Here is an 18,452-nt window from a genome sequence, read left to right as displayed (position 1 = left end):
GCTCTCACATTTTCAAATCTCACCTGTTGCAGTCCCCAACAATCAGTTTTTCCTTCTCATCCAATTCAGGAAGTCTGCCCTGATCTGGGGTTCTGTGTGACTTTTCCAAACTCCACCCCTTTTCCTAAACCTCAGCAGTCATTTTTCTTCATCCCTCTTTCTTCCCCTTCAACTCTTCTGTCAGAAGAAGTAGCCACAGTTGCCAAAAGATTGCAAACTTTTTAACACATTTTATATATGTACTCGCCTGCTGGCACTTGGTGAGTGAATTTTTTATTTATCCAATTAACATTACATCTTTCCACTACATTGTATTTCCATTACATTATACCTTGTCACTATATAGTATTTGATGGAAATAAAAACAATGTTAATTTTAAATTATTCAGTGTTTCCACTATGCAATCTGAAATTAAAAAAAAAAAAAAAAAAAAAAAAAAACTTAAATTAATCTTTTCTCATGCACCTACTACAAAGCACTGAATTTTTAAAACATCAGCCATTACTGAATGTACTCAATAAGATGTCAAAATATGATACACTGATAATTACCTAACAAGCTACACACAATATAGGGATTTCTTTGTAACATATCTTAGGCTGCTTTCCAAAAAACAAAAAAATGTTGAACTTTTCTTTTATGTTAAGGATGCATGTCTATTCGACAGATAAAAAAAAATCATACTTTATAAATTGCAAGGAATGTACAGAAGTTGAAATAAATAGCCATACAGTACTCACCCAAAATAGCCATTACAATATCATCCTTTAGTATTTCTATTGACCCTCTAGCAATGAAATATAGTGACGTCAAAACATCACCTTTATGTACAAGGGTATCCCCAGGAGGTGCATGAGTGGTCTTGAACTTCAAAGACAGAGCTCTGCAACATGTATTTCAGGTATTATTAAATGCAGAAGTATCATAGAAAAAGAGAAAGCTGAAGTACAAATTAAGGAATGTAACATACAAACAAAACTCACAAAATCATATCCCTGCAACATAAATTGACTGTTTTGTTTCTGCAGTGTGGTATCGTATCAAAGGATTGCCACTGGATTAAATAGTACATATACCATGTTTACTAAGTATTTTTTTAAGAATTTTCTTCTTGTACTACTGCAGATGGGTCTGGATGCCAATGAAAGAATTGGACTACAACAAGAGGTTTAATATTCTACACATGAAATGAATTTGCAGTTGCAAATAAGGGCTACCATCAGCTATAGAATGGGATGATGACAATGAAAATTTGTGCCAGACTGGGACACAAACGCAGATTTCCTGCTTATTGCAAGCAGTCACCTTATCACCTGGCTACCCCTGCACAACCCATGGTGTGACCTGAACTTCCGTATGTCATCATCCATGGGTCTATGACTTGAACTCGTACATCCACTATGTATACTGCAGTACAGATCAGATGTTGTACTTGAAAGTCGCTTGCCCAGTATTGGTAGATAAATATGATATTACAGTGCCTGTGTTATTCCGATTATGATGCAAAGTTCCTTTGGACATGCATAATTGTCCAAAGGAAGAGGCACTGCAGCGACCACAGCCATTACGAATCACATCAAATGAATATAAATAATGGATGTACGAGTTCAGATCATAGACAAATGGTTGACAACATATGGACGTTTGGGCCTGGCCATGGGTTGTGCACAGATATCTAAATGGTAAGGTGACCGCTCATGATAAGTGGAAAATCCAGGTTCAAGTCCTAGTATGGCACAAATTTTCATTGTCGTCATTCAGTTCTACAGCTGATGGTTGTCCTTATCCGCAGTTGCAAATTCATTTGATGTGTTTCGTAATGGCTGTGGTCACTGCAGTGCCTGTTCCTTTGGACATACATGTATGTCCAAAGGAACTTTGCATCATAATCAACATAACATAGGCACTGCAATATCAAATTTGAATACTCTTGTCTACTGCTGTAAATACAATATCATATGCTATTTCCAGATCTATAGATCCTGTTGTTTTGGTAAACACTTAGGTTGTTTGTGAAGGTTTGAGATTATAAATTCCTAGTGGTTGACAGCTCCTGGTTCTGGGTTTTATGTAAGCTCAACAGCTTTTCAATACTGATGGCAGTTGTGGAACATTTTTGTGCATACTTTTACACTTTATCTTTAGTATCTTAAATCCTATGAGTACATTTCTTGCAGGCTTTTATGAGAATTTAGGTGGTCTCTGCAACTATAATTCTCTCGAATAGGCTGAAAGTTACCAAACTTAAAGAACTCTTGATTTCATTCATTACACAGTCAGTTAATGTGGCATCTGCATCAAAAGTGTCATGTATCTCTGAATAAATTTACAGTAGTTTCCACACTTGTCATGCCACCAGAAAATATGCGTGGATTGCTGACTCAGATACAATGGTGATGAACAGTATCAATTATGGCATTTTAAAATCTTACTATTTAACCACACTATTTCATAAACTATAAAACATAGTTTTATAGTCATCAACAGACACAAAAATAAGAAAGAAAATTTTGCTAGCTTTCATAAAAAGTCATTTTATGAGGTAGATTACTCACACAGACTGATGTGAGGGTTGTGTTGGGTGGGGTTGGTAGAGGGCAAAGGAGGTGGGAAGCAGGAGGAGGGGCTGGGGATACATAGCCAGCACCTCAGAGGGAGGCACCAGGTATGCAGGATAGGAAGGCAAGAGGGTAGGGTGGCAGCTGCACAGGCTAAGCATGCAACACATGGGCACTGGAGCCTGTGAGTTTGTGAGATTCAGCATGAAGATGATGTGGAGGCATGAATTGGGAATGTGTAACAGGATGCTGATGGGAGGGCACAAATCCAGGAATAGCTACTTGACACCTGTACTGTGGGATGGAGACAAGCTGACAGTGGGTCCATTATGCTCTGGGGAACCTTTATGTGGACATCCATGGGTCCAGTGGAGCTTGTGCAAGACACCATAATGCCAATGGAGTATAGTATACTAGTTGTAGACCCCGCAGACCCATTTGTGACAGTCATGTTTCCCAACGGGAGTGGCATTTTTCACCAAGATAATGCTCCATGTTACAAGGCCGGAAAGTGATGGAGTAGTTTGACGAACACAGTGGAGAGTTCCAATTGATGTGCTGGCCTGCCAACTTACCAGATCTGAACCCAATCAAACACATCTGGGATGAGACTGAATGTTGTGGCAGAGCTCATCGTCCCCTTCCCAGAATTTACAGGAATTAGTTGAGTTGTGTGTGCAGATGTGGCGCCAATTCCCTCCAGTGACCTACCAAGGCCTCATTGTTTTCATGCTATGATGCATCACTGCTGTTATCTGTACCAAAGGTGAACATACTGGCTATTCGGAAGGTGGTCATAATGTTATGCCTGATCAGTGTATGGTAATATGGACAGAAATTAAAAATTGGCTTATGTAGAACTCAGTTGTTGCAGAATATTTTCTCACTATTTAAAAAGGTTATCATCCTTTATGTACAACAACATAGTATTACTGTTATTGTGTTGCATTGAAACCTAAGACTGATTTGATACAGCTCACCATGCTGGTCTGTCATGAGCAGACCTCTTCATCTCTGTATAACTAGTACAATCTACTTTAATTTGCAGTATACTGTACTCAAATTTCGGTCTCTCTCTCTACAATCTGAAACCCTCCACTGTTCCATGAGTTAACCAAATTGACAATACCTTGATGCATCAGGATGTGATATATCAACTGACCCCTTCTTTTAGCCGAGTTGTGGAACAAATTTCTCTGTTCCCAATTAGTTCCTCATTAGTTTTTCAATCCAGTCACCTAATCTTCGGTATTTTTCTATAGTATCATGTGTGGAAAGCTTCCATACTGTTCTTGCCTGAACTGTTAATTGTAAACATTTCACTTCCATAAAAGGTTACAATTCATATTAACACCTTTAGAAAAAAACTTTGTAACATTTAAATTTGAGGTCAATAAATTTCCCTTTTTCAGAAAGGCTTTTTTTTATATTGCCTGCCTGCATTTTATATTTTCTCTACTTTGGCCATCATCAGTTGCTTTGCTATCCAAATAGCAAAACCCATCAAATGCTTTTAGTTCCTAACTCAAAGATATTAGCATAATCAGATTTACTTCCAACACATTCCATTGTCCTTGTTTTAGTTTCGCTGATCTTCTGAACTTCTTTCAAGAAATTTCCAAGTTCTTTTCTGAGTCTGATAAAATTACAATGTCATTGGCACACCTCAAAAAATTTTATTTCATCCTCCTAAACTTTAATCTCCTTTCCAAATTACTCCTTCATTTCTTTTACTGCTTGCTCAGTATACAGATTAAATAGCATAAGGGAGAAGATAAAATAAGTCTTACCTCTTTCTCAAATACTGCTTCCCTTTCATGTCCTTCAACTTTCTTAACTACAGGCCAGTGTTTGTACAAGTTGTACATTCAGAATTTCAAAGAGTGTATAACACTCAGCACTCAGAATTCTCTAAATCTACAAATGTTATACATGTAGAGTTGGATTTCTTCAACCTATATTTTAAGATATGCCATAGAGCCTGTATTGCATCCTGTGTTCCAACATTTCTCTGCAGCCCAAACTAATTTTCCTCAAGGTGAACTCTGGCTTATTACTCTCATCATGTATATAATGTAAATAATTTGATTCATGTACAGGAGACATGTCAAAATTGTGATAAAAACTGTACAGGTTTCTACAACTGATCTTAATATTGGCATTCTAGCAATAACACAATTTTTAAAAAATTTAATCTAGCCCAAATTATCATTTCATGTTCCATGAATTCATTTACCAAATCACAGAATTTCTCCCACAGAATCTGCTGTAACCTAATTTTTAGAATATCTGCTTTGTATTAAATATGTTCTTGCCCATTAATTTATTATATGTAGTTATCCTCATATATTTTCCATGTGTATAATTGCAGTTGGTGGTGGTGGGGCATGGTGGGGAGGAGGGGGGGAGGGGGGGGGGGGGAAGGCACATAATTATTTTTCTGTTTTGTGTTGTATGTGTAGTTAAAATGATTGGTCTCCAATAATTTTTGTCAGTTGTGCAGCAAGATTGTAATATTGTAGAGGTATATGAAGGAAATAGCCAGGATTTGTAATTTCCAAAATAATGGGTGACATGATACTTTTGCTGTAGAGTACACATGTATCCAACAGTTTTATTCTGCACTTTCAGTATTAGAGATATGCTATTTGAAATTCCACAGAAAAATATACCCCACCTACTGACAGATTCAAAAAAACCATAATATGCTATTTTTTGTGTGCTCATGTCAGTAGAATTTGTTAGTATTAGCACTGAAAATACAAAACTGCTTAATTTATTAGATGAGAAGTAAATACATGCATTCCAGATAAGTTCTTATCAATATTTAATCCAAGGAATTTGATCCTGTCAACTTCTTCCATTAGCTGATTGTTACATTGTATTTTAAGTTCCACACACTGAATGTTTAGTTTTGAAATTAACTGTATGGGTTTCTACAATGTTCAGTTTCAATCAGTTTCACTAGAACCAGTTTTCTTGGGTATTCAGTATGCTCACATTAGAGCTTGGAATCTTTTCTGCACTGGCATCTTTAATAAATATAGCAGTATCACCCGTATACAGAACTGATGTGGCTTGTACCAGTTTTTTCATACTTCTGTAAATAAATTGCCAGTATTTTCAATTGTGACTAATTAATCTGATAGTCTGTTAATATTCACACCTTTCAGCACCTGCCTTCTTGGGAGTATGAAGTATTGCATTCTGACAATATTATGAAAAGTATAGATTGCTACTCACCATATAGTGGAGACATTGAGTTGCAGATGCGCACAACAAAAAAGACTGTCAAACAAATAAGCTTTTGGCCAAAAAGGCCTTCATTGGGATTAGACTGACCACTCAAACAAACAAAAAACCCACACACACACACACACACACACACACACACACACACACACACACAAACACACAAACTCAGCTCAAAGATAAATTACCACAGTCTCTGGTTGCCAAGGGCAGACTGGCCTCAGCAGCCAGAGACTGTCATCACATGTGTGTGAGCTGTGTCTGAGAGAGAGAGAGAGAGAGAGAGAGAGAGAGAGAGAGAGAGAGAGAGTGTGGCTATCTGCGACTCAGCATGTCCCCTATATGAAGATTGGCTGCCTATCCTTTTCATAATACTGCTATTATTCCATCCTGGATTTTCCACTGTTTAATTATTACAGTCTTCTTTAAGTCTGAGGTTATTTCACCTGTTTCACATATCTTGAATACCATGTGGAACATTTTTGTCATGGCTTGCTCTCCCAATGATCTCAATAAATGTGAGGGAATGTTATCTATTCCAGAGCCCTTGTTTCAACTTCATTCTTTCAGTGCTCTGTCAAATTATTTCCACAGTATCATATCTATCCCTTCAATTTGTCCATATCCTCTTCTCTTTCTATATTGTTGTTCCCAAGTTCATTTTCCTTGTAAAGACCAAAAATTCCTTCCACCTTTTAGCCCTCCAATCTTTACTTAGTACTGGTGTGCCATGCGAGCACTTGATATTCATAGAGGTGTTTCTCTTTTCTTCAAAGACCTCTATAACTTTCCTCAGGTGGAATATATCTTTTCCCTAGTCATTCATGTTATTACAGTCTTGCATTTCCCATCTAGCCATCCCTACTTTGTCATTTTGGACTTTCTGTGAAACTCACTTTTTTAGATGTTTATGTTCCTTTTGACCCACTTCTTTGGCTGCATTCTTATGCTTTCTGCTCTCTTCAGTTAAATTCAGTATCTCATGCACTGTCCATGAATTTCTACTCAACCTTGTCTTTTTGCTTAATTAATCCTCTGTTGCTTTCATTATTTCATCTCTCAAAGCTACTCATTCATCTTCTATTGTATTCCTTTCCCCATTTTCTGTCAATCTCTGCCTGATGCTCCCTTTTAAAGTTTCAACAACATCTGGTTCTTTCAATTTATCCTTAGGGTCCAACCTTTCTAAAATATCTTTAGTTTGTAATTGAATACCAATAAATTAAACTATTGTGGGAATGAACTTATAACTAAATGATTAATTTACCCAATTTTAGAAACAGTTTAATAATTAAACCATAAAGTGGCTGTCATCAAAGACAAATCATAACAAAATAATGAGAAATAAAAGTTTATGTAAAGCAATAAATTTATGGCTAATTTCAATGAAAGTCTATGGTATAGTTAAAATAATGGTATATACTTATCTTACTGTCATGCCTTACATAACAGAACTAAACACAATACATGTAAAATGCTATACATACATGATGCACAGTTTGATAATTACTTAAGGTAAGAGGACCATTCAGACACCCAATGATCACTCATTGTCAACAACCACAAAATATGTAAATGTTACCTTGTGTTCATGTAATATGCCTAACCCCTGGACAGCTTCATAGCACATATTAGCAGTATCAATCTTTTCCAGGGTAATAGTTATAGTTATGATGATGTTGCTGGGATTGTTCAATCTTTACATATCTTTCTTATCAGAGTCTTAGAAGCAGCCAGTAAAATCACACAATGGAAAATCCAGGATGGAATAACAACAGTATTATGAAAAGAATAGACTGATACTCACCATATAGTGGAGGTGCTGAATTGCAGACAGCCACAACAAAAAGACAGCTTGACAAGTAAGCTTTCAGCCAAAATGCCTTCTTCTGAGTTAAGCAGCATATACACACATTCACACAAATGCAACTCACACACTCATGGCCACTCTCTTGGGTTAACAAGGCCAGACTCTGAGCAACAGTGCATGATGGGAGAAGCAGTGTGGTTTGCGGGGTTAAGGAGGAGGCAGTGGCACAGAGTGGAGGGACAGCAGTGTATGGTTGGGGGACGGTAAAGTGTGCTTGTAGGAGAATAGAGAGATGAGGTGGGGGCAGAGTAGGGCAGCCAGGTGCAGTGGGAGGTTAGATGGTGGGCAAGGGGGGGGTTGAGGAATGGGAGAGAAGTGTAAAGACTGTGGGTGCATTGGTGGAACAGAAGGCTGTGTAGTGCTGGAATGGGAAAAGCGAAGGTATAGACACAGTAACTAACACAGGTTGAGGCCTTTGAAGGCATCACATACAAACAAATCTGGGGTGTGGCAATGAGTACCCGCATGGCACCATCCTATGTCAACCTATTCATGTGCCTTCTAGAGGAATCTTTCCTGAACATCCAGAATCCCAAACCCCTCACCTGGTTCAGATTCATTGATGGCACCTTCATGATTTGGACTGACAGTGAGGACAATCTACCCACATTTATCTAGAATGTCAACACATTCTCCTCCATTTGGTTCACCTGGTCCTCCTCAACCCAACAAGCCACCTTCCTCGATTTTGAGATACACCTCAAAGATATCTACACTGAAGAGCCAAAGAAACTGGTACACCTGCCTAATAATCTTGTAGGGCCCCCGTGGGTATGTAGAAGTACCACAACACAACATGGTGTGGACTTGACTAATGTCTGAAGTAGTGCCAGTTGTAATTGTCACCATGAATCCTGCAGGTCTGTCCACAAATCTGTAAGAGTACGAGGGAGTGGGGATCTCTTTGGAACAGCACATTGCAAGGCATCCCAGATATTTTCAATAATGTTCATGTCTGGGAAGTTTGGTGGCCAGCAGAAGTGTTTAAACTCAGAAGAGTGTTCCTGGAGACACTCTATAGCAGTTTTGGATGTGTGGGGTGTCACATTGTCCTGCTGGAATTTCCTAAGTGTGTCGGAATGCACAACGGACATGAATGGATGTAGATGATCAGACAGGATGCTTACGTGCATGTCACCTGTCAGAGTCATATCTAGAAATATCAGGGGTCCCATATCACTCCAACTGCACACACTCCACACCATTACAGAGCCTCCACCAGCTCGAACAGTCCCCTGCTGACATACAGGGTCCATGGCTTCATGAGGTTGTCTCCATATCCGTACATATCCATCCGCTCTATATAATTTGAAATGAGACTCGTCGAACTAGGCAACATGTCTCCAGCGATCAATAGTCCAGTGTCTGTGTTGATGGGCCTAGGCGAGGTGTAAAGCTTTGTGTTGTGCAGTCATCATGTGTACATATGTAGGCCTTGGGCTCTGAAAGCCCATAGTGATGATGTTTCATTGAATGGTTCACATGCTGACACTTGGTAATGGCCCAGCACTAAAATCTGGAGCAATTTGTGGAAGGGTTGCACTTCTGTCACATTGAATGACTCTCTTAAGTCATTGTTGGTCTCATTCTTGTAGAATCTTTTCCCAGCTGCAGTGATGTTAGAGATTTGATGTTTTACCAGATTCCTGATATTCATGGTACACTCATGAAATAGTTGTATGGGAAAATCCCCACTTCATCACTACCTCAGAGATGCTGTGTCCCATCGATCATGCACCAATTATAACACCATGTTCTTGATAACCTGTCATTGTAGCAGCGGTAACCAGTTTAACAACTGCATCATACACTTGTCTTATTTAGGCATTGCTGACTTCAGTCTCTGTATGTGAATATGCATGCCTACACCAATTCCTTTGACGCTTCATTGTACATCAGTACCATTGTTGTTGTTGTTGTTGTGATTTTCAGTCTTCAGTACCATTATCCACATCAATCCCACAAACCACCAGAAATACATCCACTTTGACAGCTTCCACCCATTCAATACCAAGAAGACCCTTCCACACAGCCTAGCCACCAGTGGTTGTCAAATTTGCAGTGACAGGCAGCCTTTCCAAAATATACCAAGGGTCTCACTGAGTCATTCAAAAATTGTAATTACCCTTTCAACCTTGTACAGAAACAGATCTCCCATGCTTTATCTCTCTAGTCTCGCAGCACCTCCCTAATTACCAATGTCCAACCAAGCACAGAGGAGCATTCCCCTCATGACTCAGTGCCACCCAGGAGTGGACCAATGGAATCACATTCTCCACCAGGTTTTGGCTACCTACCATCATACCCTGAAATGATGAATGTCCTACCCACTATCCTTCCAATCCCTCACACAATGGTATTCCACTGCCCATTGAACCTATACAATTTTCTCGTTCATCTCTACTCAACCCCTGCTCCCTGCCCCTGGCTGATGGCTCATATTCCTGTAATAGATTTGGATCCAAGACATGTCCCATACATCCTGCCACCATTACCTTCTCTAGTTCAGGCATGAGCATCACCTATCCAATCAAAGACAGGGCTATCTGTGAAACCAGTCATGCGATCTACAAGCTAAGCTGCAATCACTGTGCTGCATTCTATGTGGACATCGAAACCAACAAGCTGTCTGTCCATATGAATGGCCATCAACAAACTGTGGCCAGGAAATCTGGATCACCCAGTTGCTGACCACACTACTCAACACAACAGTCTTCATTTCAATGACTGCTTCAGAGCCTGTTCCATCTGGATCCTTCCTAAATACGCCAGCTTTTCTGAATTACACAGATGAGAACTCTCCCTGGAATATATCCTATATTCCCATTAACCTCCTGGGCTCAATCTTCGTTAGTCACTGTCCTTCACCCAGCTATTCTATTTCCTGTTCTCACAGCAGCACTGTACAGCCTTCTACTCCACCAATGTGTCCACAGCCTTTTACTTCTCTCCTTTTCTGCTCTGCACCTAGCTGCTCTTCCCTCTCCCCACCTTGTTGCTCTACGCTCCCACAAGCATACTTCACCCTGTCCCACCCATACCCTGATATTCCTCCCCCTCCCCACCACAGTTTCCTCCTTACGCCAACCACCCAGAGTGCTTCTCTTATTTTACACTATTGCTCACAGCCTGGCCTCAGCCAGAGTCAGTAGGTAGTGAGAATTTCAGGTTGATTGTGGAGAAAAATGATTATCAGTGTCTGATAAATTAAAGGTTATATGGGACTGGAGAGATACTACCAAAAGACTACTGACAATATCTAACCATCATAATGATGTATAAGATTTGAAAAGAGCATCAATATTGTTAGCACAGACACTGTGCCTATGTGTCACAAAACACTTAATTTGAAAAGGATATGATTTTTACATGGTAGAAAATAAAAATATGAAAGTAAAGGCAGTAATTTGAACTTCATAAAGGAAACACCAACAATAAATTGTCTGTATTTATAAAAAAATCATTTTACATGTACAAAATATATTTTTATATGGTAATTATAATATTGGTAGTGACAAAACAAAGTGTTGCAAAATACTACATGAAGTTTCTTGCTCATTTACTATTTGCAGTGTAATATATGTGTTACTGATCATACCTGAGGCATCCAGGAGAAGCTCCTTCAAAGGCTGAACAGTTACTCAATAAGTTACGATTTAGGTGCAAGCAAATATCTGCCTGCAGGCACTCAGGAAAACCTTTAAGTACACTGTTCATATCAATTCCATTGGTATATGTCCATGCATGCTGTAAATGAATATTTCTGTGAATTAGTTGACTCATTTATGTTTGGATAAGAGCCTGTTACTAAATTATACAGCACACTGAAATAAAGGAAGATCATCATTGTGCTACACAAACATTTTCATAGTCTACCATAAAGAAGGATGCAATTGCTCTCAATTTCCTATTTGGTGATCTTTTTCATTTTTGAGATTAGGAACATCTTGCAAATGTGCCTAATTGATTAAATTAATGTGGAACACAGTGGCAGTGTCAATTTAAAAGCTTGTTCAGGTGGTACCTTATACTGTACAGTCCAAAACACATTTACATGAGAGAACAACCCATTACATTGTATTATACTTTAGCCATAATTACTGTTGATTATTATATTATGACAATGATACTTGAAAATAAGTGAAAAAGATGAATAACTTGTTGTGTGTTTATTCAATTATGGAGTAGTAGGAATAAGGTGAACACTCCAAAAATTTGAGACACAGAAAGGAAGCCACCACACAGGAAGTAAAAGAACTACTAAGAAAATATAAAACCATATTTATGATGATACAATTAAGGTACATCAACAAATATTTCAAACAATGGTCAACATCAACATTCTGCTACAAGTAAGACACATGAATATCAGAAGAATAAATTAGAAAATCAAAGGAATTGCAAGGTTGCATTTACATTCAGTTACCAAAATTAGTAATGCTTTACAATTAATAAATGTATATGGCAATGGAAAATCTTCTCACTGCCCATCTTCTCCTCCTCACTCTCTTTGATCATCTGCTCCTCCTCACTCTCTTTGATCATCTCCTCCTCCTCACTCTCTATCACCATCTCCTCCTCCTCATCCTCCTCCTCTCTCTGTAAGCAGCATTTCCTCCTTGCTCTCTCTCTGTTCATTTCTTCCTCCCCCATTTCTATGTCCATTTCCTCAACCCTCCTATCTGTCTTACTGCTCTTTCTGACTCTGAGCATTTTTATGTTAGTGCAAATGAAATTTGACTGGGAACTGTAGTCCCTTAAAATGAAGCAGTAAATTGGTTGGGATTATTAGTATATGGGGTAAGAGAAATACCACATCCAATTGCTGGATCTGTGAGGATAACAGATTCAGTGACAGTATTCTGTGTAGTTTTAAACTGCAAATGGGTAGTATCACAAAGTTTCAGACAGTTCAGGTTGCATGGTAGTATTCAAATCATAAGTTGAAAAGCCATAAATACAGCTCTCATGATTTTTTTAACATACGAGGGTTACCCAGAAAGTAATGCACCACATTTTTTTTCTCAGCCAAAAATAATGCTATGAATGCAAAATGTAACATATGTATTATTTGAAGTCTCCTGAGTGAGTGCACCAGATTCACATCACTTCCGACAGATAGTGTAGCTGCATGACAGTTTAAAAGTGGTGTCTGTAGGTGCTGTACATTACAAGCAACATGCCATCATTGAATTTCTCACTGCAGAGAAGAAACTGGGGGGGGGGGGGGGGGGGGGGAATATTCACAAACACTCGTGCAAAGTCTATGGAGCATCTGCTGTTGACAGAAGTACAGTTAGTCGCTGGACATTGGAGGGTGAGGTCATTAGAAGGCAGTTTGCCAGAGCTCCATGATTTACAGTAGTCAGGGAGACCATCCATGGCTGTCACACCTGACATGTTGCAGTGAGCTGATGCTGTCGTTCATGAGGACAGACCCATTAAGATGTTTTGAAGACAATGAGGAGGTGATTCACACAGTGAAGCACTAGCTCCATCACCAGGACAAGGATTGGTACTGACAGGGCATACACACCCTTGTTTTATGCTGGAGGAAGGCCACAGAATGGGATGGAGATTATGTGGCAAAATAGGATGTGAAGATGAAACACCATTCTTTCTTGTGTGTAATTCTCATTATGTTCAATAAATAATTGTTTAAAAAAATGCAATGCATTACTTTCTGAGCAGCCATCATATGTATATAATTCTGAGTATCAAGCACTAATGTGCTTAATGTTTAGAATTAAAACAAAATAAAAGACCATTGGAGTGGTTTTTTTGTTGTAATAAAATTCATCACCTAAAATAAAAATCTAAAAACAAGTTGAGGAAGCATTAATTAGAGAGGGGTCATTTTTGTCCCATTTGCAGTTTTATCAGGTTCAATATAGCAGGCAATTCTAGTGTTAAGAAAATTCCAAGGTATGTTCATAGAATTACTCAACCTGATAAAAAAGTAAAATGGTGCCAATTGTTCAAAATTCTAGAAAAATTGGGGTAAGCTGTAGAGAAACATGGCTAATACACAGTATGTATAAGAACAAAGGAACAATAAGAGTGGAAGACCAAGAAGGAAGTGCTTGTATTAAAAAGGGTGTAAGGCAGTGATGCAGTCTTTCTCCTTCACTATATCAAAGAAACAGTGCCACAAATAAAAGAAATTATCACAAATGGAATTACAATTCCGGGTCAAAGGATATCAACAATTAGATTCACAGATATCACTGCTGAATCTGAGGCAAAATTACAAGACATACTGAATGGAATAAACAACCTACTGATCATAGAATATGGATGAAAGGTAAAACAAAGAAGGACAAAATTATACCAATGTACCACCAAGCTTTCGAAATAATGTACTAGTATAATTGAAACTTGTTTTACCCTTAGATATAAGTCATTTTTTGAAAGGTTAAATTTTGAATTTTGCTGCCTCCCCTTCGACCCCTCCCAACCACTTCGTTACAATGTTCTACTAAAGTGGCAAGAAAAAGGAGAAGTTGTATAATCTTCCCCTTCTTCACCATTTATTCAATCCAAAAGAAATTTATGAAGACACATCAAGGCCATTATAGCACTTGTTAAAAAAACTTTTCGACTCAAATATAAAAAAAAAAAAAAAAAAAAAAAAATATTTTTGAAAGTTTTCTTAAAACTGAGAAAACTTAATGAAAATTATACTTTCATTAACAACACATGCAAATTTTATATGAGAAATGTATTTTTATTTACAACCTCTATTCAAACAAAACATGACGTGAGAGATGATGTTTTACTGTTCTCACCAGCATCACCGCTTTCACTGGCTGATATAGCCTCATTTGTTTTTGATGCATCAAACTGATGAGTGGCAAAACATTGTTCGAATTGATCTAAATCAAACATGGAGGCAAAACATCCATTTTGGCACTGAGGCATTAAAACTTCTCATTTTCTTCTGTTCATCACCTGTTCCAAAACATCCTTATGACCTACATCAAAGAGATTGACCACCATTTCCACAATATATCTCTTTGCTTTTTTCTTGTCTGCAATTCTAATCAAACATTTTTGTAAGGCTTTCCATAAGTCATAGAGTCTGAATAACTAATCAACTGTTTGGCAGTTCTTCTAGTATGAAGTGCTTTTTTCAACAATATGGAAACTTTTTGAATTACCAATGTTGTGTCTTCCTTTACTGTATGCTATGTGACTCCTAAATTACAAAAGAAAAAGTTCCAAACTTAATGGTTTTGAGGTAGTTTGGCCCCCATATTATGACTCAAAATGTAGCTTATTAGAGAGATGTAAAACAGTAATCTTAATTTGTCTACAGAACTAATGGAAAAAGATGATGCCATTCATTTAAGAAGAAAATGTCACAGAAGTCATAATTAAACCTAACCAATAACATTTTAGAAAATAATGATGTTATGAAATAAATTTATCAAATAATTCTACTTCTAATAATAATAATAATAATAATAATAATAATAATAATAATAACAACAACAATAATAGGGATCTATTGACAGCAGTATAAGTTTATCTAACAATATGCATGGAAAATAAAAGAACATAGTTTGGATAGTGAACAATTTTAGTTTTTTTTTATATTAGCCTAGTAGTAGCACATCAAAAGCTACTAGAAACAGAGAACTCATGTTACTTAAATTAATGAAATATTATTAATTTCCATTACAAGTATGTACAAGTGATTGCAAATGAAATAAATAAAAAAATAATAAAAATTCACCTTACAGGAAAAAATTTCAAAACATCATGGTCCTTGTAGGTCTCCTAAAGTTTTGTGCAGGTTGTTTTTTCATTGGCTGGAAGAAGGTAAGGTAGGAGCTGAACTTCTAGAAAATTTAAAAGTAAGGGCCACCCTAATGGTCACTTATGTATAGGTAAGAGTAAGTATGGAGAAAACATCAGTGCTCTAAATGCTCTTCATATGAAAGGAAAACATTTCTCGCTTTGAACATTAGGCTGAACTCTTCATGAGTATTACAAATGTGATTCTATTTTAGGTTGTATGTCCTGGCTTTTAACAAACCTGTGAGTAGATGCATTCACACAATTATGGAGACAGCAAAACATTTCCAGTGAGTGATCACATCGTACTGTTAAATTCTGTGCAGCATTGAGAACCAGGACCCCACATTTCTTCCTCTGGACTTGTAAACCATGCTTTCTGCATTGCAAGGGACAGTTGTTTCTCCTTTTGAGTGGCTAGCAGAACTGATATAGTCATTTATTTATTATGACCAATACATGTTCAACAGGGCTTAGTTTGGGAAGCGTGCTGAGGTAAAATTATCAAGTTGTGGGGAGGTTTCCTGCAGATTTCCAGTCTCCATGTATAACATTTAAAGACAAATTTTATTGGCTGTCTACATTACATATACAGGGTGAGGCAAAATTCATGCACTTGGGCTTCATAGTGCGACTCCTCACATGTCAGCAACAAAAAAAATGTCTCTCACAAAATTTTGGTCGGTGAGTACATCCGGCAGAAAAACGATTTTAAAGAGTGGCAATCTGGTAACACTGTAAGTACATGTATGGTAACTACCTCTGTCAGCAAATGTTAGTCATGCTGTAAAGTTGGTGTAGTGGATAGAGTTTTGGGTTAGCATGCAGAAGGTCGAGAGTTCGACCCTGGGTTGAGGCATGTGTCTTTTTATTTGGTAAATGTAGTCCAGGTGGTATGGTATCTGGCATCTTAACTGTCAACAGCAATTGCAGTGGGTCCTCTAGAAAATATTTGTACTTACATACTACAATTATAGAAATGGGAGATTCGTCAACTTTGAAAGAAGCCCTTTCCACGTCGTGGGTGTGGTGTCGCCACCAGACACTACACTTGCTAGGTAGTAGCCTTTAAATCGGCCGTGGTCCGTTAGTATATGTCAGACCCGCGTGTCACCACTATCAGTGATTGCAGACCGAGCGCCGCCACACGGCAGGTCTAAAGAGACTTCCTAGCACTCGCCCCAGTTGTACAGCCGACTTTGCTTGCGATGGTTCACTGACAAATTACGCTCTCATTTGCCGAGACGATAGTTAGCATAGCCTTCAGCTACGTCATTTGCTACGACCTAGCAAGGCACCATTATCAGTTGCTATTGATATTGTAAAGAATGTACAGACAAGAGCTACGTTCAACATTAATGGATTAAAGTTAAGTATTCCACCAGCTACATCCTTTTTTTTGTAAATTCCTTGTCCTGTTCCAGACCTCACGACAGCCTGCGTGAGCAAAAACGCGTGCCTTTTGGCTTCCTCCATCCAATACACAACGTTTTGGCGACGACGCCAATTCGCGTTCGTAATTATACTGCCCCGATTTACTTGTGTAAGTGCTTCGCCACAATCTCCAGATGTACTGTCCAAATTTCATTGCTTACAGAATCAGCAAACGCAGGCCTTACTGGATGCCCTTGGACAGCTCGTCCAGGGTCAATATGCAATGCAAAACGATGCAGCAGCCGCCGCTCCACCACTCACGCAGCCACAACACGCAGTTGCACCAACTTTTCGTCCTTTTGATGCTGCACTGGAAAGCTGTACGGAGTGGTCACGCCAATTTGGATTCCATCTCGCCGCCTACAGAATTCAAGGTAACGAGCGGCAGCCTTTTCTTTTGTCGTCCGTCGGTATGCACACCTACTGTGTGATAGTCAAATTATTTCCCCAACACGATGTAGCAACTCTGTCCTACGACGAAATTTTGTCTGCATTAGATGCATATTTCAAAGACTCAGTCAATGTAGTTGCCAAACGGTATACCTTCTTTCGTGCAAAACGTACGGCAGGTCAGACTAATAGGGAGTGGGTTGCAACTTTGCAAGGCCTTACTAGGGATTGTGCTAATGAGTGTCAATGTGGACTCCCTTATTCAGATACTATGGTATGTGATGCAATTGCACAGAACGTTTCTGATGTTCGTATAGGGGAACAGATTTTGAAACTAGTCAATCCCTCCCTTCAACAAGTAATGGACATATTGGATCGACAGGACACACTTGACTTTGCTCAGGAATCATTTGAAACTTCACCAGCCATGTGTCACATTAACCGGCCCGCCGGGCGTGCTGCAGGGAACAAACAGCCCTTGCGCCCGTCCGCGCAGCTGCCACCAGGCTCTCAGCCACGTGTGCCACGCAGGCAAGCAAATGCAGTGCTAAAATCATGCCCGCGGTGTGCTACTAGACATTCGCGTGAGAATTGCTCGTCACGCCAGGCTATTTGCTTTTTCTGTAATAAAAAAGGACATGTTCAGAGTGTTTGCGAGAAAAAGCTCAGATCGGGACACTCACAACCATTCCAGGCCCTTTGCTTCACGCCGGAATCGGAATCGAACCAAGGATACTCCGGCTCATGAAACTTCGCCCATGGAAATTCATGTAGTTCATTCCACTCCGCCCAGTGCCACTCTCTCTAACAGTGATTGTGTTCGTCCCACAAATAGTGTGTGTCGACATCAACAGAAATCCCGTCATGTCACAAGTGATTTTGTACCAGTGTCAGTTCACGTTGCACGAGACAGTCGCTCTTGTCGTCAGCAGGACAATAAACTTTTTGCAGACTTGGACATTCCAGCTCGATACCGGAGCTGCAGTTTCACTGATCAATCACGACACATACAAACAGCTGGGCACACCTCCGTTGCGTGCCGCAAATGTTAAGCTAACTACATATTCAGGTCACGGGCTCCCTTTGTTAGGACAGTGCAGCCTTCTTGCAACACACAAGGGACAAACAAAACGTGTGTCATTGTACG

At 38.9% G+C, this 18,452-nt stretch overlaps 1 protein-coding gene across 1 annotated transcript in view; it reads right to left on the bottom strand.

Moving 5' to 3' along the window:
• LOC124556243 (potassium voltage-gated channel unc-103) overlaps window positions 1-18,452 on the bottom strand; it is a 700,301-nt gene that overhangs the window by 176,438 nt on the left and 505,411 nt on the right. The window contains exons 10-11 of the mRNA XM_047130231.1: window positions 11,280-11,428; window positions 742-884 (exon numbers count right to left, since the gene is read on the bottom strand). Of these exons, the coding sequence (XP_046986187.1) occupies window positions 742-884; window positions 11,280-11,428 (292 nt within the window). The remainder of the gene's footprint in view (window positions 1-741; window positions 885-11,279; window positions 11,429-18,452) is intronic.

The sequence above is a fragment of the Schistocerca americana genome, chromosome X (genome assembly GCF_021461395.2).
Source record: "Schistocerca americana isolate TAMUIC-IGC-003095 chromosome X, iqSchAmer2.1, whole genome shotgun sequence".
NCBI classification, from domain to species: Eukaryota; Metazoa; Arthropoda; class Insecta; order Orthoptera; family Acrididae; genus Schistocerca; species Schistocerca americana.
This window is presented reverse-complemented; position numbering and strand designations above follow the sequence as displayed.